The sequence below is a fragment of the Rhinatrema bivittatum genome, chromosome 7, assembly GCF_901001135.1.
Source record: "Rhinatrema bivittatum chromosome 7, aRhiBiv1.1, whole genome shotgun sequence".
NCBI lineage: Eukaryota > Metazoa > Chordata > Amphibia > Gymnophiona > Rhinatrematidae > Rhinatrema > Rhinatrema bivittatum.
In genome coordinates, this window is record NC_042621.1 from 281,695,071 (window position 1) to 281,718,948 (window position 23,878).

The 23,878-nt window shown below is 44.3% G+C and overlaps 1 protein-coding gene across 1 annotated transcript in view; it reads left to right on the plus strand.

Moving 5' to 3' along the window:
- SORCS3 (sortilin related VPS10 domain containing receptor 3) overlaps window positions 1-23,878 on the plus strand; it is a 1,039,444-nt gene that overhangs the window by 981,881 nt on the left and 33,685 nt on the right. Inside the window, exons 22-23 of the mRNA XM_029610742.1 lie at window positions 7,968-8,091; window positions 20,456-20,568. Of these exons, the coding sequence (XP_029466602.1) occupies window positions 7,968-8,091; window positions 20,456-20,568 (237 nt within the window). The remainder of the gene's footprint in view (window positions 1-7,967; window positions 8,092-20,455; window positions 20,569-23,878) is intronic.

A 23,878-nucleotide genomic window follows, 5' to 3' on the forward strand; every position in this document is an offset into this window, starting at 1 on the left:
AGATTAACAATGTACATAATGATTTACTTGATTGGGCAACATGGCTCTGTCAGCTCCGAATGTAATCATCAAATGTTCCACTTTTGCTCTATTAACTTTGAAGGAGGATAATGCTTTTTTGATCAAAGCTAAAACTAGTAACTGTCTATTGGATCCAGCTCCGGCATGGCTCATTAATGAATGTAGTGATGGCCTCATTAGTTTGATTGTGACCACAATTAATATATTTCTCCAGGAAGGTATACTGCCAGATTCCCTTAAAGAGGCCACATTTAAGTCCAGATTGGGAAAAAAAAAAAAAAGTAATTTAGATCCAACTGTAGTAGAGAAATGCAATCTGTCATTTTGGGGTAAACTGGATGAAAGAGCGGTGGCTTCACGAGCCTCCCTTTTTTAAATAGAGAATAATGTATTGGACCCATGTCATTTGGGATTCTACAACCTTAGTGTCTTTAATAAATGGCTGCGTCAAAACCTAGATAAATACAAGGATTTTTTGGAGGTGTTTTTAGACATGTTGGCATTATTTTACACCGTATACCATAGCTTTTTACTGTCATGGCTGACAGTCTATGGTGCTGAGGGTACAGTGTTGCAATGGTTCTCCTCCTTTTTAAAGGTAGGAGATAAGAGATTGTTAATGGACCCTGAGTTGTCTGATATGAGGGAATTACACTATGGGTTTCACAAGGCTCTGTGCTCTAACCTATTCTTTTTAATATCTATAATCTATTTTTAATTATTGGATATTCCATTCATCAGCTGTTTTGAAATAATCTGTTCTTCTTATTATTATGGTTTTACTGCTATTGATTTTGTTACACAGGGGTGTTTAGTGTGCCCTTGGGCCTCAGCCCAACCCCAGACGCATCCAGGACCGAACCAAGTGTTGACGGCGTGCTCCAGCATGGCTGACAGAGAGACCCTCCACCAGGTCTGCAAGCTCCCAAGGCCAACAACATGTTGATGTTGGAATGTGAATGGTCCTCCGACCATTCTGAGCCCTTTCGGACCTGCCACTAGGATCGGCATGGAGCAGCAGGCCTGGCCTGAGGTTGAGGGCAGATGGAGGCCTTGACACGTAGACAGGACTATGAATGATGCAACGGCATCACAGACGAGACTTGGTTGATGCAACGGCATCACAGACGAAGACACTTGGGTTGATGCAACGGCATCACAGGCGAAGACACTTGGGTTGATGCAACGGCATCACGGACGAGACTTGGAACTTGGTAACAGCTGGGAGGAAGGACATTGGCACTGTCTCTCAGGGCGCCCTACTTAGCCCACCTGCGGGACTGAGTCACAGACCACACTGTCGCACTGCGCGCCCTACACAGCCCTAGGAGGCTGGTCACAGACCAGGAGGAGAGCGGGACAAGCGCAGGGGAGACCCAGGCAAGGAGGAATGCCAATGATGGAGCCGATGTCAACCAAAGCTCCACCTATGGCTGGCGGGAACAGAAGCTTAGGAGCACAGGGACAAATCCCACCTGCAGGCCACTCCATTCTCGGGCACAACATTATCCGAGAAGCTCAGCTCTACAGGAACAGAAGGCTCAGGAGCACCAGACAAAGACGCAGGGAAGAACATCCAGACAGGCAGGCACATCAGGACGTGGAAGATAATGACGAAACATCAGGACATGGAAGATCATGATGGAACTTCAGGATATGGACAGGGACCTCAGGCAAGACATCAAAACATGAAGACGTGGTACGAAGGCAAACGAGACGAGGAGCTCCACGAAGAACAGAAGACCTTACAAGGCTCTGGCAGGCAGGAGCCTCCAGAGAGAAGTCACATCGATGCAAGGCACAGACAGACTGTCGGAGCAGCCCTTTATAGGGCTGAAGCAGGAAGTCCACTCCCTAGGTGGGGCTAGCACACTTCCTGTGCCTGGCCCTTTAAATCTAGCAGAGAAGCGCGCGTGGCACCTAAGAAACAGGATGCAGGGCTGTGCAGGACCATGGACAGCGGCCTGCACAGAGTCTGTACGTAGAGACGCAGGCTGGGCCTGAGGAGCATGCCCTGATGTCAGCAGCGGCTCCAGCCGCTGCAAGGAGCCCCGGGGGCGGCTCCAGCCGCCGGATGGAACCAAGGCTTGCGGCCTAGCGCCACCAAGGAGACGCTGGCGTCGGCAGCAGTCCCGGGCCGCGAAGATGGCCAGAAAAGTCCGCAGCTCTGGCGGCAATGAAGGAGGGTATCCGGGGTGGCCTCTGGGCCACGTGGGCAAAGCAGAGTCGGCGGCTCCGACTGCGTCGGCAGGCCGATGGCGACGTCCTGCCGCGTCGGCTGAAGAAATGCAGCGTAGTAACAGATTCATAACAGATTTGCTTTATAAGGATTGGTGATGTTTCTCTTTTTCCTTTGTTGCACTGCATACAGAGACTCTGGCTTGTTGTAGTTTCCAGTTCAGTTTTTGTCTGCATGCTTCTATTCATGCTTTATGGTCTCTTTATTCTTTGTTAGGTGAGGGTCTGCACATGTGACTGAGGTGAGGTTTTCTGCTGGCATGTAGTTTCTGTGAAGGGCTCCATAGCAGCCTGGCTTGATCGTTTTCCTTATAGGAGGATTATTGGAGTTTTAATGCCTGTTGTAATATTTTCAGTTTTGCCTTGTAAGGTGGTTAATGTTTGAGTGCTGGAAGTTGGTACTGTTCTGGTATTTCTGCTCAGAGAAAATACTCATATCTTTCCCTTGTGTCATTCTTAACAATAAAAGTAATACGGGGCCTTTATTTTTTTATTTCTGCCATGAATTTTAATGAGCAGTGTGTCACACATGTGAGTGTGGTCTGTCCGGTGTGTCACGATGGGAAGAAGGGAGAACCACTGGTCTACACGCTAGGAAATAAAACATTTTTCCTACTAAATGGGGAGGGGGGCCAGGGCAGGAGAGAATTCTAACTCCAAAGTTAGCCAGACAAATCTTTAAGAGGTTTATCAGAGCGCACTAAAGGCCAGAAATGTCCCCACCTCTGGAGGTCCAGTTCATTTTAGCGGCCTTGGTGGGTTGCATTAACTCAGACCTCCAGCCTTGACGAAGTTCACCCTCTGAGCCAGATAGTCTCTGCAGTCATTAAACACCCCCCACCTAATCCCGCTTCACATCTGCTGATCTGAAGTGTTAACAGATCTTTTCTCACCCACATGCATCTGTGAATGGCTTCAAAAGTGTATCAGTGAACACCAGGAGTTCTTTATTTTGCACAAAACATCATAAAAAGCCTGACTCAGGCCGAGTTTCGCTCTTTGAGCTGCTTCAGGGGCTATTATGTGTAATGCCGGTGGTTTGTCTCCATGCAGCAGTTCAGCCTCTTTGGAAATGTTTAACCAATTGCCTTCAGGACAAACAGTAGGGAATACACTTCCACCCGAATCCTGGCGCAAACAGTACGGCGGCAAATTCCGCTTTGGACAGGATCACAACCGAATAAACACCAGCTCTTAGATTTGCTGCCATAGTGTTTGCACCGGCATTCGAGTGGAGGTGTATTCCCTACTGTTTGTCCTGAAGGCAATTGGTTAAATATTTCCAAAGAGGCTGGACTGCTGCATGGAGACAAACCACCGGCATTACACATAATAGCCCCTGAAGCAGCTCAAAGAGCGAAACTCGGCCTGAGTCGGGCTTTTTATGATGTTTTGTGCAAAATAAAAAACTCCTGGTGTTCACTGATCCTCTTGTTTTGGTCGCAACTGCTATATTGGATCAGTTTCCGGTTTGCTTTTTTGGACCTTCAAAAGTGTATGGCAACAGTTCGGTCTGAAATATGGTGATCAGATTTTTCTTGTTTTCAGCAGCCCTGCCAGTAAGCCAAATCTTGGTAGAGCAGGGTACAACGTGGGCGGCAATGGGGAGAGGGTCCCGGCTGGGTGAGGAGGGAGGGCGGGGAAGGGGGTTGGGAAGGTAGAAGAAACCAGGCAAAAGGAGGAGGAGGAGGAAGGGACGGGAAGTTGAAGGGTAACTGGCCACATAGTTAAGGGAGGTCCCGGTGGGATCTGTATGCGGGCCGGCAGGGAATTCAAAGAGAAGGAAGGGGTTGCAATACCCTCCTTTTCCTGCAGCGAGCCGGCCTGAGATGTCCCCCATCCGCCCCTCTCTCCCCCCCCACCCAGGAGTTCAGACGAGGAGATGCAGGGTTTGCCGCAGCACTAGCAGGAGGTGAACTGCTTGTAAGGGAAAGCTCCCAGAGGAAAGTGAAGGCAATCCGTCACAGTGGGGCACGGCGAACGCCCACAGCCGCTAGCAGCAGAGGACACGAGATGAGTTCAATGCGCCCTCGCCGCTCCAATAGCGGATGGGGCAGGACGGCAGCCGCGTTACCGCTCGAGCGCCCTGTCTTTTACAGACCGCGAATGCTTGATGTCAGGATAGGTAAGCAACCCAACGCACTGGCTTTTACTGCCGAAGGGGAAGGGGGATTTACAAGGGGCAGACGGCAGTCTGAGGCAGAGCAATGTAAAGAGCGCCCGTCGCACGCATGGGCTTCTGCTGTTCAGGCATTGACATGTTTTGGATGCACAGTGTTGGTTTTCAGTCAGTGCCGATTGTTAGACGTACGTTTGCTGTAACTGTAAATTAAAAAAAATGCTGGGCTGCGGCCATATCATTGCACGTAATAAAGAAGTTCCTTAATTCACGACAGTGTGGTCTCTATTTATCTCAATAACTGTCATCATGTGTGTGGGAAGTTGGTAAGGTTTAAAAGGGCCCCCTCCATCTGCTCATGTTGTGTCTGAAATGTGGATATCTGATTTTTTTTATTTTTTTATTTTTTCAGAAAGTGTGTAAAAGCTGGAACTCTACAGGTGGCAATTGCAAGGCTTTGATTATCCTACAATTTTTGAAATGCACAAATGTGGAGAGCTGATTGAGGGAACATTGTACTGCCTTGGAAGATGAAAGGTGCATCACAGGCAGTGCGCTGCCATATGCCCTGCCAGCTTTGATTTTAGCTTGATTAGCAGAGCAATTTCCTCTGATCCAATTTAGGGTTGACAGTCCTCTCAGTTTGCCCCCAAGTCTTCACAAATATGAAGAGTCCAGGAGTTCTCATTCAGGATAAAGTCTCCAGGAACAGTATCCTCCTCCTGTTGGGAACCCCATGCTATAAACGCTAATCCCATGTTATAAACGCTAATCCCATGCTATAAATACTAATCCCATGTTATAAACGCTAATCCCATGCTATAAATACTAATCCCATGCTATAAGTGCTAATCCCATGCTATAAGTGCTAATCCCATGCTATAAATACTAATCCCATGCAATAAATCCTAATCCCATGCTATAAGTGCTAATCCCATGCTATAAATGCTAATCAGTATTACCTCTGAAATGGGTTGAAATTTCACAAGCTTTATAGTCTCTGTAAATCAAGTTTTGAATCTACTGATGAAGGGGGCTTTGAAAATATAAATTGTCTACTGATGTTAAGAGTCTGCTGTTTTAATGTCAAAGTAACAGGTTTGGAGGCATGTTGCTCTCAATAATTTGTACCTACTTTTTTTTCTGCCAGAAAGTTATGAAAACATTTACTCAGGTTAATGTGAGTTAAGTAGACAGGCATGCACTGTTAAATGTGAGCTATAATAACTGCAAAGGCCAGTGGCATCTTGCAGCAGCACAGACTGTGTGGTGTACAGATGCTCAGAATAGGTAGCGAAGTCACCTTGAAGGAAGTCTCAGACTTTAATCGATCTTGTGCGTCGGCTAATATTTAGAACCAGGTCTCTGATTGGTACACGAGCAGACCTCCTTTCCTCTTCTGTTCCTTTTTTGTATGTTTTTAACTTCTGTCTGTTTAACACACCACTCCTACACACATCTAAAAGCACTCAGACTTGACGGGTTTACGTAGTTCATTAAAACCATCATTTTCGCATCTTGAAAAAGGGCCAGGCCATGTGTATTTTTTGGGGGGTGGGGTGGGATCAGCCAGGCCAGTTCTTTGCCGGGCAGGAGTATGAATAACGAGTGTGGGGAGCTAAGGGTGGCCCTCCTACATAATGAGTGCTTCCTCCTCCTTTATCACATTTTGGCCAGCAACTTTCCCACCTGCTCTCTTGTAACTATTTGCATTTAACTGTATTGTATTATGGGGGACAGGGGAAAGGATACCCAAACCATATTTGTACAACGTAGGGATGGATTACTAGACTGGTGGTGAAGCAGTCAACTGCAAGAAACTCTTGGAACTGCTGGTGTGATTGGGGCAGTCACGGCTGGCATGAGCCCTCTTCCAGGGCATGGTAAGGGCCTGAATGCTGACAGCATCTGGACAACCTATGCTTGCGAGCTGGGCGGCCTAGAGGTAGTCCAGCTTGCTGGGGCAAATTTTTTTTTTTTGGGGGGGGGGGGGGGGGGGGGGATTTGGCTTGGCTGTTGTCAGATGTCTGTAGAATCTGAATTAAGCTGTGGTCCTGGAACTCCAAGCTTTCTTTGTGTTATTATTTTGTAGGGATGTGCAGGCATAAAATAACAATATTGTTTCAGTTTTTTCTTTTTAAGGAGCTTTTGTTTTTTCGGTTTGGTTCATTTCCTGAACTGAAAAAACAAAACAAAACATTAAATGGCCAAACAAAATGGTACTCCCAGAGGCCCTCTAACCCCCTTCTTGCCTGGCGAATAGAAACCTAGGGCCCCTCAAACTCCCCTTTCCTGCTGGTACAAAATCCTGCCCGGGGCCTCATTCTAATTGACTAGGCCTCTCCTTTCTCCTCCATCCTCCACCCCCGACAGTGCAAAATCCAGCCTGGGGTCATGGGCCTACCCAGCTGGGTCCCTCCCCCCCCCCCCCCCAGGCCCTTCAAACATTTTCCAGGGGCCAGGGACCTTCCAGGGCTTCCACTTGTCATTCATAGCCCCAGGAAGTTGGAAAAGCAGGAACTGTAAAAAATGGCACAGGAGTCCCAGATGGGATTTTGTACCAGCAGAGGTAGGAGTCGGAAGGGTCCATGGAGTCTCAGACCGGTCTAGGCCCAGGCTTCTCTTTGCTGAGAGGGATAGGGATTAGAGCGCGTCCAGGAGGCTCCATTTTTATTTATGTATTTATTTATGTATTGCATGAAAAAGAAAATACCCAAAACATTTTGAGCATTTTCATGAGATGCCGTTTTTTTTTTCAGTTTATTTCATTCAGAACAAACCGAAAATGCCCTCATTTGTTCAAAATGAATGCACATCCCTGTACTTTTGTGTAATTGTAAGTTTGGATAATAACCTTTATAGAAGAAGATGGTGCAAGGGGGGAGGCCAGAGAGTCCGGGCTACCCATGTAATGCTTTCATGTAGTAACCTAAAAAGTGCTTCTCTGGCAGTCTTTACAGTGCTTCTTTCACTCAAACTATTGCCCTGGAAGCCTTTTCAAAGTGAGAATAATACATATAATGGACACTTTTTAAGATCTGCAAGGATCAAGGAAATAGAGTGCATTATAGGAGAAATACAGCACAGATCAGCTGGTCTGAACCCTGGCATAATAACGCTTGGATAGAGACTCTGACTCATACATGTCATAAAGAGGTCAACTAACTTCAGCTGAGCTGCTTTTCAGCTGACTCTAGCCAGCTAAATTGGCTGCTGAAAATTTACCTAAATCTAGCCAGCTATTATGACGTTGCTTGCTTGAGAAGAGCAATTTTCAGACAGGCCAATTTACCAGAGCAAATTGCTGTTTACCCATGTAAACGGCTCTGGAAATTGCCCTAAAAAAAGAATAAGGCATAAAGGACATGAATGGAAACTGGGCCTTTGAACTCAAATATGTGAATCGGTCATGCTGTGTGGTGTAATATAATGGGAAGTAAAAAGACTTTGTTAGCCCAGTGGAAAGCATATTTTTCTTTCTTCATACTGTCTCTTTCTGTGAAGCTTAGACAATGGAGAAACCTCAGGTTTAGGTGTCAAGGTGCCATCTCAGGATTTGTCTCTTTTTTTTTTTGCCTTGATTTTGCAGCCCCTGATCACGTTGGACGGCAGCATCGCTTTTACATTCAGCACAGAGGGCACGAACACCATCACGGTCCAAGTTTCCGCTGCCAATGTCCTTATTCAAGACACCAAAGATATTGTAGTCCATGGTAGGTGTGTGTACTTACAAACAAATGAAATGAACATTAAAATAGAATGCAAAGATGGTTTCTTTAATTTTGACATCTTAGCCAGCCTGGTGTTCATAATTATTTGTGTCATTTTATAAACTCCTAAATATTCAAGTTATTTCAGTTTTATTCTTTGCAGATTGTAATATCTTGAGTCAATGTAAGTATTGCCCAAAGATATTGTACACAGGCATTCGATACATCTTTTTAATACATGACAGCAAGGCTGAAAGAAGGAATCATATCTGTATCTTGAGAACTTGTCATAAAGTGAACATTCACCCCGTAGCTGTTTTCATAAAGTATCATGATTACTTAATCAGGAACAATTAGCAGAAGAGTGTTAGAGTTTATAGTGAATATGGGAAGGGGTTAAAGAAACGTTTCATCAGAACCAAACAGAAGATGGAGTTCGTAGGATGTTTCCCTATTCACTTGAGTCGTGTAAGAAAGTCCATGTTGTCCTGTTGATGGGTGTTACCAGTGCTTTTAAACTAGATTAAATGAACCTAGAACTATTTTTGGTAGGAGTGTTAATTTTGGAGATGATGTGTCAGTTGCCTAGACTGTAAATCTGAGGAAGCATGTAAAAGGTTCCTGGAGATGTTATGTGAATTAACAGTGTAGTCTAAAAATTAAAAGTTGAGTAGGCAGATGTAAAATAAACAACCTCCTAAAACCTGATCTGTCCTCACTATTCTGTGTGCTTATCACTGAATCACTTGACCATCTTCTTCAATCCAGGTACATGATGTTGGGTTCGATATTAAGTGTCACCACTCTGGAGAAGAATCCTGGAATCATTGTGGGCAATACTTTGAAATCCGTAGCCCAGCATGCAATGGCTGTGAAAAAAGCAAACAGAATGTTAGGTATTAAAAGAAAAGGAATAGAGAATAAATCATAGGATATCATAATGTTTTTGTAGTGATCCATGGAGCAACCGCAACCTTGAGAATTGGTGCAGTTTTGGTTGCCCCATCTTAGAAAAGATAATAGCAGAACTAGAAAAGTACAGAGAAGGGCAGCCAAAATGGTAAAGGAGATGGAATGGCTCCCTTACGGCAAAAGGCTAAATAGGTTAGAGCTCTTCACCTGGAGAAAAGATGGCTGAGACCAGATATGACAGAGGTCTAAAATCTTGAGTGGAGTGGAACAGGTAAATAGGAAATGGTTATTTACCCTTTCAAATGGTTCTAGGACTAGAGGAAACTTCATGAAACTAATAGCTAGCAAATTTAAAATAAATCAGAGAACGTATTTTTTCACTCAGTGCACAATTAAACTGTGGCGTTTGTTGCCAGAGGAAGTGGTGAACGCAGTTAGCATAGTTGGGTTTAAAAAAAGAGTTTGACAAGTTCCTGAAGAAAAAGTCCATAAGCAATTATTAACAGGAAGAATTGGGCCTAGTCTTCGGAATCCTATTGGGTATTTGTGACCTGGATTGGCCACTGTCGGAAGCAGGATGTTGGGCTTGTTTTTCCTTTCGTCTGACCCAGTATGGCATTTCTTATATTTGTTAAGTAGCCTAGTTCTTCTTTCCCTAAATATTTTTAATTTAGATTGTAGGTTCACCTGCATGACCACTGGGTACCTGTCTGCATGACAGCTGAAGAAGAAGGTTAAATATGAATGTTTTGTCAGTTTCCTTCAACAAAACCTATCATTTTGCTGCATTATCTGATTGGAGTACAGATCTTTTAATCATTACTTTCTACGTGATTTTCATTGGCAAGATGACTATATGACTTCAGAATGAGCACATGGCCCCCCCAACCCCTTCAATGAAAAAGCAAAAATTTTAGCGGGACTCTTTGTGCCGCTCCTCCCCCTCTGGTAAACTGAGTTTCAAAAAAAGGCCTCCTCCCCCTACCTCCACCAAAACGCTAACCTTCCCACCTACCCAGTACCTGACAGCACCTAGGGGCTTCCCGTTTGCAGAGCAGGGATCTCGCCATGCTGCAGTCCCGGGCACATCCAGCTCTGGCAGCAGCAGCACTGGAAGCAAAAGCCATCAGCGTTACTGTCCAGCATGCTGCGATCCCAGCACTACAATCAGAAACACATAGAAGCATAGAAATGACGGCAGAAGAAGACCAAACGGCCCATCCAGTCTGCCGAGCAAGCTTTCACACTTTTTTTTCTCATGCTTATCTGTTACTCTTGGCCTTTATTAGTAACTTTTTAGTTCTAGTAACCTTCCACCGCCGCCATTGATATAGAGAGCAGTGCTGGAACTGCATCTAAGTGAAGTATCTAGCTTAATTGGTTAGGGGTAGTAACTGCCACAATAAGCAAGCTACTCCCATGCTTATTTGTTTACCCAGCCTGTGCAATTCAGTCCTTGTTGGTTGTTATCTGAATATAAATAATCTTTTCTTCATTCCCCCCTGTGTTCTGTTAGGTGCTGGGAAGGTCTAGGAGGTCCTTTTTGTAAATTCAATTTACTGGGGAATGGGGAGGGCTGGCACCGAGAGTGTGGATAACATTTTTACTTTTCTCATCAGAGGAGTCGGGGAGGGGCAGGTCAGCCAGCAGGGACCTTTAAAACTTATGGTGGTGGTGGGGGGGAATTGAAATGGAGAATCCAGACGTCAAGCTTTTTTAAATACCATAAGATTGCCACTTAACTAGAAAGGGGCATATTTTAAAACCTGCGCGTGGACGCAGATTTGTTTGCGCAACCCGGCGCGAACAAATCGCCGCCCGATTTTATAACATGTGCGCGCAGCCGCCCGCATGTTATAAAATCCAAGGTCGGTGCGCGCAAGGGGGTGCACAATTGTGCAACTTGCGTGCGCTGAGCCGCGTAGCCTGCCTCCATTCCCTCCGAGGCCACTCTGAAATCGGAGCGGCCTCGGAGGGAACTTTCCTTACTCCCCCCCGTACCTTCCCCTACCTAACCTGCCCCCCAGCCCTACCTAGAATCCCCCCTTACCCTTGTTGAAGTAGTTACACCTACCGGCTGCCGGCCGGCCAGCAAGCCCGGGCACAGCGGCAAATGGCCGCTGTGCCTGGAGGCTCAGGCCCCTCCCCACCCCACCCCCGGACCGCCCCGGACCACCCACGCCCCGCCCCTTTTTTGCAAGCCCCGGGATATACACGCATCCCGGGGCTTGCACGCGCCGCCGAGCCTATGTAAGATAGGCTCGGCGCGCGCAGGGGGAGGCAGGGGTAGTTTTTCGGGGGTTGCGCACGTATCTTACGTCGCAACCCTTTGAAAATCTAACCCATAATGTTTTGAAGATATCTGGTTAAATAGCAAGTTATTCGGCCACACAATTTGGCTGTTACCCTGCTCTGCAATGGCCCCAGAATGCCTCTTTTTTATTGGGCTAAAATAAGTGGTTCGATATTCCAGTTCTTGCCATTTTTGATTTGTGAGTTATCCAGCTTAAATAGCTTTGAATATGGAGCTCATACTTTCTCTACCCATTGTATAAAGACATGCACGTATAATAATAACACTGTGAGGATAAATGCCCCAAATTAAATGCGAAGGCAGATATTTTATAAAGCATCCGGGTATACCATTTTGAATATACTTACTTGCACGGGTACTTGGAATCACCAGTTCGCTGAAATCTCCATCAGTTTGCCTAGACTCTCTAGCAGTTTTTTTTTTATTATTATTATTTAATTTTCTTAAATTAATTTATTTGATTTATATTCTACAAGCAGTGCTGAAGAAAATGAAACCTTCTTCACACCCTTTTGACCAAATCCCCTCCAAAATGCTTCTTCTAATCCCTGATATTATATCAAAAACCCTAGCCAACATCATAAATTGTTCCCTGTCCCATGGTATCTACCCAGACGACCTTAAAACAGCCTCTATCAAACTACTCCTAAAAAAACTGAACCTAAATGCCAGCGATCCTAATAATTTCCGCCCTATTTCCAACCTCCCATTTATAGCCAAAGTTATGGAAAAATTAGTTAACACTCAATTATCTAATTACCTAGAGGATCACAACATTCTGTCCCCAAACCAATATGGTTTTCACAAAGCTGCAAGCACCGAAACACTACTTCTCTCCCTTACGGACGTCCTACTCTCCGGCATCGATAAAGGTCAAGCGTTCCTACTAATCCTCCTTGACCTTTCGGCTGCCTTCGATACAGTCAGCCACCACCTCCTGCTAAAACAGCTGGCTAACATAGGAGTGTCGGGCTCAGCACTGAATTGGTTTAAAACTTTCCTTGAGAACAGAGGATACAAAGTAAAAATTCATAACAAAGAATCCCACTACTTTCCATCCTCCCAAGGGGTTCCGCAGGGTTCCTCTCTATCACCCACGCTATTTAATATCTACCTGCTCACACTCTGCCAACTGCTCACGAAACTAAACCTGAAACACTTCCTCTTTGCAGACTATGTTCAGATCGTGAACCCTGTAAAAGAATATATTACGAAAACATTAGAATACTGGAACAGCTGCTTAACAGAAATCAAACACCTCCTCACCAGCCTAAACTTAATACTCAATGCCTCGAAAACAGAATACCTGCTTATATCCCCAGAAAACTACAATACATACTCAAAGCCACCATCTCTCCTTCAAACCTCACACGTAAGAGACTTGGGAGCCATCTTAGACAACCGTCTCAACCTTAAATCATTCATCAACCAAACTACCAAAGATTGCTTTCATAAACTGCATATCCTTAAAAGAATAAAGCCGCTCTTCCACACTCAGGACTTCAGAACAATTCTGCAAGCAATAATCTTCTCCAAGCTAGATTATTGCAACTCTCTACTACTGGGCCTCCCAGCTTCGCATACCAAACCCCTACAAATGGTGCAGAATATAGCAGCCAGAATCCTTACAAACTCCAGGAGAATCGACCACGTCTCACCAATCCTCAAAGACCTTCACTGGTTACCGATTCACTACAGAATCATGTACAAATCCATCACCAACATCTACAAGGTCATACATCAACATACACAGCTCAACTTACTAATTCCCTTCAAAAAACACACCTCTGCCAGACCCATTAGGGAATCTTACAAAGAATCGCTTCAGGTACCACACGCCAAAACTTACCAACACAAATCTCTCAGTGTCAGAGCATTCTCGACAGCAGGCCCAACTTTATGGAACTCCATTCCAGCCGAACTGAGACAGGAACCCTGCCTAGTAACGTTCAGGAAAAGGTTAAAAACTTGGCTTTTTAAAAAAGCCTTCCCAAGCCTCGATTGAGAACCTTACCCAACATCATAAACACTTTATCAAAAATGGATTTAATAAGAAAACACTAACTTCCCCATCCTTTCAATTACCGTGTTATTAATGTCATTTGTTATATATTTGCACTCTATTGGAATCAATTTTGCTACCCTGTAAATTTTATATTGGAATCGATTTTGCTACTCTGTAAATATTTTGCTGCTCAATTATCTCCCCCTTTCTTTTCCAAATCCTAGTTTTTACCACCCTGTTTTATTGTAACTGCTACACTCTCCTAACCTTGTTCTTGTTACTGTGGTTTGAGTTCTCTCTACTTTACACACATTGTTAAATGTAAACCGGTTTGATGTGATTCCTGTCATGAAAGCCGGTATAGCAAAATAATAAAATAAATAAAATATTCTGCTTTTCAGCACTTTAAAGTGGATTACATTCAGGTCCAGTTCACTTCGAGCCCCTACCAATTTACCCAGATCCTACACCCAAAAATAACAGACAACAGATTTGTCTGGTTTCACTTGTGCAAGTCAATTAACAGGTGTAAAACTGTATGAATATGTTTGGAAATGTATATCTTGCAAAAGAGCAACTACTGCGTACACTTGTGAACCCCTCCCTGGAACACACCTGTAGTGACCCCTTCCCCCCCCCCCCCCCCAGTAAAATGAAGCAGAAATTATGCACGTACTGTTGAGGGTGGTAAACCAGCATATGCACATGCTAATTCCGTGTGAAATATGCTATTTTTATGCATAGAACCCTTTTGAAAATTCATCCCATGCTTTTTAAATCCAAAAGTACGCGCATAAATGCCGACTGGGTTACATGCATAGTTTTACGCAAACAAAAGACCGTTTACGGACTTAGATTAATCAGTATGGGGGCAATTTTGAATAGCTTGTGCTGTTGGACTATACATAGGCACTTTAGCCCATGTATATTGTGAGCAATTTTCAAAGGGAAAATACCCAGGTAGCTGGCCCAGTGTTCTCCTGGTTTTCTTCATATATCACCAACCAGTCCCAGCACTTTGTCAGGGTACCCAATTACATCCAGGGTTCCCCAAGGTTCATCTCTTTCTGCTGCACTTTTTAATGTATATCTGATTCCCCTATGCCATCTACTCGCTCACAGATCGATACTGCAACCCATAAGGCTATATTAGTTTGTTTCGTTTTACTGTTATAGTTTAAAGAATTGCATATGTTTTGGTATACCCGTCCCTGAACTTGCTCTGGAGGAGCGGGAAACAAATACCTTTAAAGAATAAATAAGTACATTAGCAAGTGGAAAGTATCGTGCGTTAAAAGCGCCCACGTACATTGCACCTGCTGTCGTGCAGGCAGACGAGTGGGTGCAAAGTAGCACACGTATATTTGGAAATCCCATGCACCTGCACTGTTTTTCTTCCTCAACCTAACCTTGCCACAAGGAATGCTTCTTCACCGTTCCCCTACCCCCTCTCCGCCCATGGATAAAAGTGCATGTACTGTGGAAGCCAGAGCGTATTTTTAGCCAGACAAGGGAGAGCAATCTTCAGCAAAGCCAACAGATTATGTATTCGAAGAACTTTCAGAAGCAGTTGAATTGTTTCAGCCCATGCACTTCAACTAATGTATAGATAACTTTTGCTAATGAGCCCAACCTAAAACCAATTTCACAAATATAAATTAATAATAATAAAGAATAATAAATGCATCTCTTTGCATGATATTAATAGTTATCTCCTGATTAATGTGTCATTAACTCTGTTGGTGACTGATTTGTTAGGGAATTAGCTGCCTGTTGCAGCACCACAGGTCTCCAACAACCTGATTGCCACCAACTATTTAATAGCTCTTTTCTGCAAGGGGTCATTACCTGACTTCCAACCAATCAGAATCTTTTTGGGTCGAACAGCTGAAGGACGCTTGCATTTTGCAACGTTTAATATCTCTTGTTGCAGCGTGTGAAAAAATCCATTATGCTTTTTAAATTTAGGGAGCCCATACTGAAACAAAAGCTTTCGTTCAGAAAAAATGTTATTTTGAAAAATGTTCTCTCTCTGCATTTGTGATGCCTAGGTAATCATGAGACCAATGTGCGAAGGTGCGATAAAAAGGGCCATTATCGCATATTAATAAACATGCAAGAACAGCCCCTATTAATCTCTTGCAAATAAGTTTGGAGTTAAATAGAACGTGTTAAATTTCATGTGATAATATGGCCATTATTGCAGAAAACCTTAACTATGGCTCCATGAATCCTAGTTTAGTTTCTTGTGATGATGGCTAAGCATTGGCATTCTCACATTTTAATGTGAACATAGATAAAGAGATAATGAACTGCATAATTATGGAAATTTATCTATTTTTTCATACATTTTACAGCAATGTTTGCAGTACTCAAGGTACGATAAAACAGCAAATAATGCCTGCAAAATTTTGGAAACAAAATAGCATGCGGTATCTGCTGATTTAGCAGGCGTGACCACATTGGCAAACGTTGCTGCGCCTTAGTACATCGGCCTCCATGTTTGTTATTCAGGGTTATACTGGGAATAAGAGAGGTGCATGACCTACTGGAAGATGCATTTTTCAAAATGCTGCCGACCTGATCTTGCCTTAGCGAGGGGGTTCTCCGGGTCCCAACTATTGAACCTTGTCAAGGATAGCTAATGCGGAAGGGGGACTTGGGGGGGGGGGATGGTGTACACTTGACACCAATGATTTTTTTTTTTACATTGGGGAATGGGGGGGATGGAGAGCTTGGGTAGGGGCCCTATATCCCAACAACGTATTTTAACCATTGGGGGGAGGAAAGGGGAACCTGGAGGCCCATATTTGTTTTGAAAGGGGGGCTGGGGTAGGAATCTTTATTGTTTTTTGATGGGGTTGTTAGGTTGGGGGGGAGCCATCTTCATGCAAGCTGCTTTTTAATTTTTAACATTTGGTTGTCAGGGCTGCCTTGAGTGGGGGCCCCGGGGTGAGTAGGGGGTCAGCTTTGACCCCCTCACACTTGGTCTTTTTTTTGAGCAACCTTTTTTTTTTTTTCTGCCATCGGCCCTTTAAAGCGATGGCAGTCCCATGAGACTGGGGCCGCCATCGTTCCTAAGGGGCTGATGCTGTGTTATTTTGCCCCATTGCGTTTTGCCGCGATACAGCCACATTGTTTTTTGAGGGACGGGCCCACTGTTGGTTGATCCCTCCCCCGCCCTGGTGGGAGCCCTCCCATCAAGAAACATCGCAGTTTAGTTGCTCTAGGTTTTGGTTTGCAATTTAAGGGCAAGCTGCAAAAGCAAACAGATGTCTGCGGCCTTGCCTCTTTTCTCCCTCTTCAGGAGGAACTTCTCTTACTTTGCCAATAAAATAAAAAAAAATTAAACATTTTTTACGAACTTTAATATTTTTCATTGCAAGATATCTTTTTCAATTTTTCCCTCAGTTCTTCTTTATAGAGAATTAAAGGAGCTCTCAAGTATGCATTTTTGATGACAAAAGTAAATGTCATTGAGGCTGGTCAGCTGAAAATGAATAAATTAAAGGTACGCCTGGTAACTTGAATGGACAGAAAGGTTGGCCATTCCAAATAGCTATTCATGTAATGTTACTTTACCGAGGAATAATGATGACTTTGTTTGTCTTGTGATTAATTGGCACCTTCCCTATATTAATCCTAGGGGAGTTCTGCACTGTGCAGTTGCGCAGAATTTGTGCAAAATTTCCCTCCGGTGCATAATTCTGCATTTGGCCCAGAGAATTAAGCAATGGGGACCAGGAAGCAGCAGTGGAGGTCTGTGCGGGCTGAAAGAGAGGAAGGAACAGCATCACAGACAGTTGGAAGAGAGAAAGGAGCTGCAGTGGGCTAGCCTTCACAGACATGGAAGGAGTTGGGAGAATCTGCGTTGGCCCACGAGGGCTGGAAGAAATGATCCTGCTGCCTCGGCCTTGATCTGCGCGGCCCGAACAAAGGAGAGCACAGTGGGGGGGTCAAGTGGAGCCTGAATAAGAGAGGTAGACTGCAACCCCCTCTTTATAAAGAGGGGGTTGCAGACAGAGGGAAAGCTAAGGTATTTTTGGGGGGTGAGGGGAGAGAACTGTGAGAGGGGAAACTTTCTTTCTGTCCAGCCCCCTAGGAGTCAAGCTTGGGTGGGGGCAGATAGAGAGAAAGCTAGGGGGTCTTGCTGGGGTAAGGGGCAAGAACGGGGAGAGCAGAGAGAGCTAGCTGGGGAGAGGTTCAAGCCTTATTAGGAGCAGAGAGAGAGAAAGCTGTGGAAGGGGCTCAGGTCTTCTTGGGGGGGGGAGAGAGAAAGCTGTGGAAGGGGCTCAGGTCTTCTTGGGGGGGGGGAGGAAGAGAGAATGCTGTGGGTCTTGCTGGGGGACGGGAGAGAGAACTGAGAAATAGGGGGGTCGTCTGAGCCTAGGGGAGGAAGTCAGAAAGAGTGAACTGAGGGTCTTACTGAGGAGTGGGAGAAAACAGAGGGTGGGGTTTGAGCCTGGTGGTACAGGGAAACTGCTGGGGAGAAAGAGATGGGAGAGGGGTCAACCCTGGGGGGTGGGTGGAAGAAGTGAACAACCCTGGGGATTGACCCGAGGGGTAGGAGAGCTCAAGCATGGGGAAGGGGGTTCAAGCCATAAGGGCGAGAGAGCTAGGGAGGGTTGATCAGCCAAGGGGAGGGTGAGAGCAATCTGAGGAGCCATGCCTTATGATAGGAAAAATCTGCACCAAAATTTAAAAATCCGCATCTTTGAGAAATAGCTTTTTTCTGTATTTTATTGTAAATTAATAGTCAAAGACAGTGATGATATTGTGTTACCTTAAAAATAGTCTGCAGAATTTTAAAATCTCATGCACAGAATTTGTAATCTTTTGATCAATATTCCCTCAGAATTAATATATATTAATAGGTGCATTTAGTTTAAGGCGGCTCTTTATGTATTACATAAAGGATGTATTTGAGGGAAATTATGCTGCTTGGTTTCCAGTGGCCTGATTGGGTTCTGTCTCATCATATTACTTGTATTATTAGTTAAGCTTTCATTAGTTCCCTGAGAGACCTAATAAAACTTGCTCTACTATATATTTAAATTTAATTAATATATATTTGTGTTGCCCCGTGTGGCGTAGCCTGTGCAGCACTGATGCAACATATGCACGTGCAGACCTCTTGACTATGCGGTGTATGAGAGCAAAAGATGCAGGCAATGAGAGCGATAGAAGTTATTTTACAAAGAAGATGCTTTTGCTGAGCAAGCACAAAAATATTTTAACAAATGAATTGTGAACTCAGTTCCTCGAACTCAGATATCAGACGCTTTCTTGTAGAACTGTGTCCCCTGGAGCTAGTGTATAGCATTCATTTGAAATGCCAGCAGATGTGTGATGCCTAAGAAACTTTAAATCCGTCAGCTAAAATGTTAATTTAGTATGGTAAAGGAAAACTCAACTGCATATATGGATGGGCCCAGAATTTAAAGCTATCCTTGTATGTAACTTAGCCGGATATCTAATGTAACTTAGCTGGCTAAGATACCAGGGATAGTCAGTGGAAGGGCTAAGCCACTGAATATCCATGAAAAAGTCGCTACTTAGCCGGATAAGTTACATCCGACTAAGACCAGCTCTATGGCAGGCCTAAATAAACTGATTTACTTAACCGGATGAAAGTGAATATCACTACTTATCCAGTTACATTAACCGGATAAATAGTGCCGTCTCAGTCCTCCCACTGACAATCCGGCTATAATCTTAGAGGCTTATCTGGCTAAGTGGCGGCCGCTGAACTTAACCAGATAAGCTGAACTTAACCAGATAAGCTATACTTATTCAGCTAAGTAGCGCTAAACGCACTTTGAATATCAACCTCCAAATGACTAAGTGCTGAACTCCAGTGGCAGTTACGAGACAAACCTTTGAGCTCGATATCTGCAATATCTGGTTTTTCACCAAACAAGTGTTCCAAAATTGATTGTGTGATTTGGCGTAAAAGCAGAACAAATTACCCATTCTCAGACAAAAGCACTGGCATGTTCCAAAGGTTGTGCCCAACAGTGGTATCCACCCAGAGATGCTGCAAATATGAAGGCCCCCGGAGCATGTGATCGCGTTTTCTTCTCTTGTTGCATGTTCAGGTTATTAGAATGGCTGGTGGATCTGATTACAGTCTAATTGCTGTTAGCATTTTTTCAGGCTGCAGTTTCAAAGGCTTCTGCAGGAATACCTAACTGTCCTCAGCAGTTAATGCATGATTTATTTATTTATTTTTTTTAACTGGTCATGCGTTCTCAGAAGAGTGTGTTTCCCCGTATCCCAATGTTCAGCGAGCGGCTTCATTGAGCATGGACGATTTACCAGACCAGTACAGAAAGGACAGTAACTGTCCTCTAGAAGAAAATAAGATCAAAATTAAGGGGCCTGTTTATTTAGTCATGATAGTATGGCAGTGTGTGTTAAAATGTCACTAACATGCTATGTTGGCAATATTCGGGTGAGCGCTGTCAATGTTGCAAATAAAATCTGGCCCAATACAAGTAAAATATTCTTAAAACTGTGTCACATGCAATTACTTGAGACATAGCTCCTGGATATTAAAGTGACTTAATAATACTGATCACAATAAACCTCGTGATCTGCCTGACGCCAAGAAAAGTTACCTTAGCAGGTGTAGTTCATTTTCCTCCAAGAGTACTGGCCAATTCTCTGAGCACACCCCCAGGGATCCCTAAAGGGGCATTAGTCCTGAAGGACACTTCCCCCTCATTCACCCCTACCTTTCCACCCAATGCACAAAATATTATGCCCCCACCCTTGCACTGCCCCCCCCTCCCCCACATATCCCATTCCCTTGGATTCCCTGTTACCTACTGACCTTCCCCAGGTTGCGAGTGCCCCGCTGGTGTCATAATCCCAAAATTGTGCCAGATGGACCCGAGGTTCCCCTTTGCTCCATGCGGGTTAGAAAGCAAGAGCTCGGTTTAGATCTCATAGTACCGATGGAGTTAGATTGTCCAAAACTGCAGATCTTTTTTTTTTACAATTCTTATTTCAGCTGACTGAAAAAGGAGCGCTCGCCAGGGCAAACATTTCAAATTGATCTACACACTGTGTGCTCTGTGGTCTGCTAACAGGCAAAGCTGCAGTATCCATCACCAACTCCCTTCTCTCCATAGAATATTTCCAGTCTCAGCTGTTATCATTTTCTCCTAATCTGGATTATCATAACCCTGACATCCCTGAGTGGAGGGAAGACATCAGCAGAATCATCAAGCAAGCCTTGGTACAGGTACGTACGTTGGCTGCTGCTATTGCCAAGCAATTGAAGGTAATTACATTTCAGAAAGAACAATTTTTGTTTCAATTTCCTGGGAAAAAGAAACATTTCACTTTTTATGATCACTACATTTCCCGTCCTCCTGAGCCTGTACGTGGTTCTTCACAGTACTGTAACGCAGGCTGGACACTGAAACCATTTTAGGGCTAATGTTGAAACCAAGGTTGGGATATTCGTTTGTCCGAATCCTGCTTGCATGATCACCTCCTTGTATGATGTTTTACTGCTGGCTTGAAATTTTGTTAAAGGGACCTTTAGCAGTGGACTCTTTGGATTCTTTGATTTACATACAAGTTTTACATTTTGAAAATTATGTATTTATTTTGGTTTCTATATTGTGCTTTTGCTACCTTACACCAATTAAACTAAACAGAAGTGATAATGGTACCCAAAAAAAGTGTATATATATATATATATATATAGAGAGAGAGAGAGGGCAGCTCCTGTGCCCTGACCAGGACCACTGCCAGTTTCCTAGAAACACTGCACACAGCCCGGCAATTGCAGTAAAAATGTCTTTATTCCTCGCTCAAATCTGTTGCTTCACAGTTATAGCACCGGTCCATTTTCTGGGACGCCAGGGCAATTCAGTCACGTACCGCAGATGTTTACCTACAGGCTGGCCTGAACTCCATGCAACCACCCACAACCCCCTTCTGAGCATTACATTAGCAGGTTAACGTGCCCTTAGAGAAAGGCTGTCCAGCTTTGATCTCTTGCACTGGAGGGTCAGGGCTTACACTTTCCCCAGTCTCCCTCTGATCAGCCCCTGCTTCATGCTGTGGTCTTCCCCCTGCTTGTCAGCCGCCTTCCAGCTTTCCCAAAGTGCCTTGCTTTCTCCCTCAGTCACACTCTAGGTGGCCCCAGCCGTCTCCACAGCTCTGGTCTCCTTGGAATAACTTCTGCCTATTATGACATCACTTCCTGTCTGCCTCCCATTTTCCATTGTGCAGTGCATCCTGCTTCCAAGCAGGCTAAATGCCCACATGTCAGAGAAGGAATGCATGATCTCTCTCAGTCCATGGATATTAGATTTCCAGTGCTGTGGGATTCTAGAACAGCGATGGAAATTCATTCAAAAGGTTCACTTGATGGAGTGATATAATGCAAGGATTATTTTTGTTACATGGGCTGTCTTATGTTGTTTTTTTTCCCCAGAGGGTAGGATCATAGTGCTCTTAATAGTAGGCATCCCAGGTTTACTTTCATTCTGGTTTTTCCATATTTCAAGAAATCATATTGTCCCCGAATAGCCAGATAAGATATTTATCATGGAGACAATAGCTCAAACAATGTATTTTGTACAGCATTTCTTTAATACAATGTACCACTGAAATGTTTGATGCTTATGTACCGCTGTGTAGCACTAATTTATACAGCTATACAGCAGGTACATAGGCGGTAAACACTCTTTTTAATTGATAGGTTATTTCCCATCATAGTTATGAAATACTTTTTCTTGGGTGGGGGGGAGGGGAGGTAAGGGCGAGGAAGGGGAAGTCTGTTATTCCTAGATATCCTTTGAGCCTGACTGAGCTTCACCAGTCAGGATACAGACTGCTGGTGGACTTGGGGAAATGCATTAGTCCCCGCATAATGGAAGAATGTAACTTTGGACCTAGTCTGCAGGTCTATGAGCATTTCAGCAAAATAGACTCGTGAAGAAGCTACGTCGAAGTGCTACTTTGTGCACAGTTCTATCAAGAGGACTATGCCTGTCAGCAAGGAAAGAAATGATGCCAGTTGTTTACAGATCCATCATTCTTTGCTTCTCCATAGGAACATTGCCAAAAGAGCAGTGTACAATATCTGTCGTAACAATTAGTAGGAAGATACAGGCCGGATAATTTCATTTTGTTTCATTTATTCATTTCAGGGGATTTTATTTTGTTTTGTTTTTCAGTTTGTTTACTATTTATTTCAGTTTGGTTCATTTCCAGAGCCTACATAAACATTAAAAAAAATCACCCAATATAATAAAAATGAAATGGCCTTCCCTAAATGCTTCCTGTTCCCAAGAAAGCCTTGGGGCCTGGGCCTACCTGGCTGCATTGAGCCAGGACCTCTCCAGGCCTCTCTGACTCCCTTCTTGCCATGCAAAGCAAGCTTCAGCATCTGGACCTTCCTGGCTGGACTGATTTGAGTCCAGTCGAGACCTCCCTGGGTCCTTTCGACCCACCTCCATAAAGCTTGCTTGGGTCAGGGACTCCCTAGTCCCCACTTACCCCTTCCATGGAGGTAGATGACAAAATTAGGGGTAGGAGTAATGCCCACTTGCTCCTGCCCTTACCAATTCCTTAAAATATGGGACTGACACTTCTCATTGAGAACTGAAAGTCTGTAAGGGAAGGCAGACGAGACACGCTTATATCTCTTCTGCTACAGCACTTGCCTCCCCCTGAAGCCTGCTATGGAGTGGAGGAATGGAAAGAGGAACTGGGAGTGGAACAGGATGGGCCAAGGGGAAATCAAGAACAGAACTAAGACTAAGGATGTGTAGGGAGTGCAGCAAGTAGAGCGGTATTAAATCCCCTGTTCCCATATAGGAAGGGGAGAATTACAAAAGTGCAGAGGGAGTAAAGAAGAAAGTGGGAGAAGAGGATTGGAAGGGAAAGGAGGAGGAAGAGTAGAATGCGAGAAAAACAGGGGAACTGAGAGAGCATGGTAATGGGACAAGTCCTCTTTCTAAATTGTGGCTAATGTCTGCCTCCTATGTCTATATAAACTCCTACCTATCGGAGGAGCCGCATAACTAAACCTCTCAGCTGTTTGACTTTGAATGGGAATGTACTGCATGTCCATACAACTAAATGTTCTTCTAGGAGTGGAAAGCAGAGGTTGGAGCAGAAATAAACATGAAATAGGCACACATAGAAACATAGAAATGACAGCAGAAAAAGACCAATCAGCCTATCCAGTCTGCCCAGCAAGCTCCCACACTTATTTTCCCATGCTTATCTGTTTCACTGACCACCAAGTTCATGGCCCTTGTTGGTAACTGTTTGATTAAAATTTCCTGTCACCCCCTGCCATTGATGCAGAGAGTAATGTTGGAGTTGCATCAAAGATGAGCATAAGGCTTAATGGTTAAGGGTAGTAACCGCCACATCAAGCAAGTTACCCTGATGCTTGTTTACCAAGACTGCACAGATCAATGCCATGTTGGATGTTGTCTAAATGTAAATCCTCTTTTCCACATTTCTCCCTGCCATTGAAGCAGAGAGCAACGCTGTATATGCATTCAAAGTGAAGTATCAGGCTT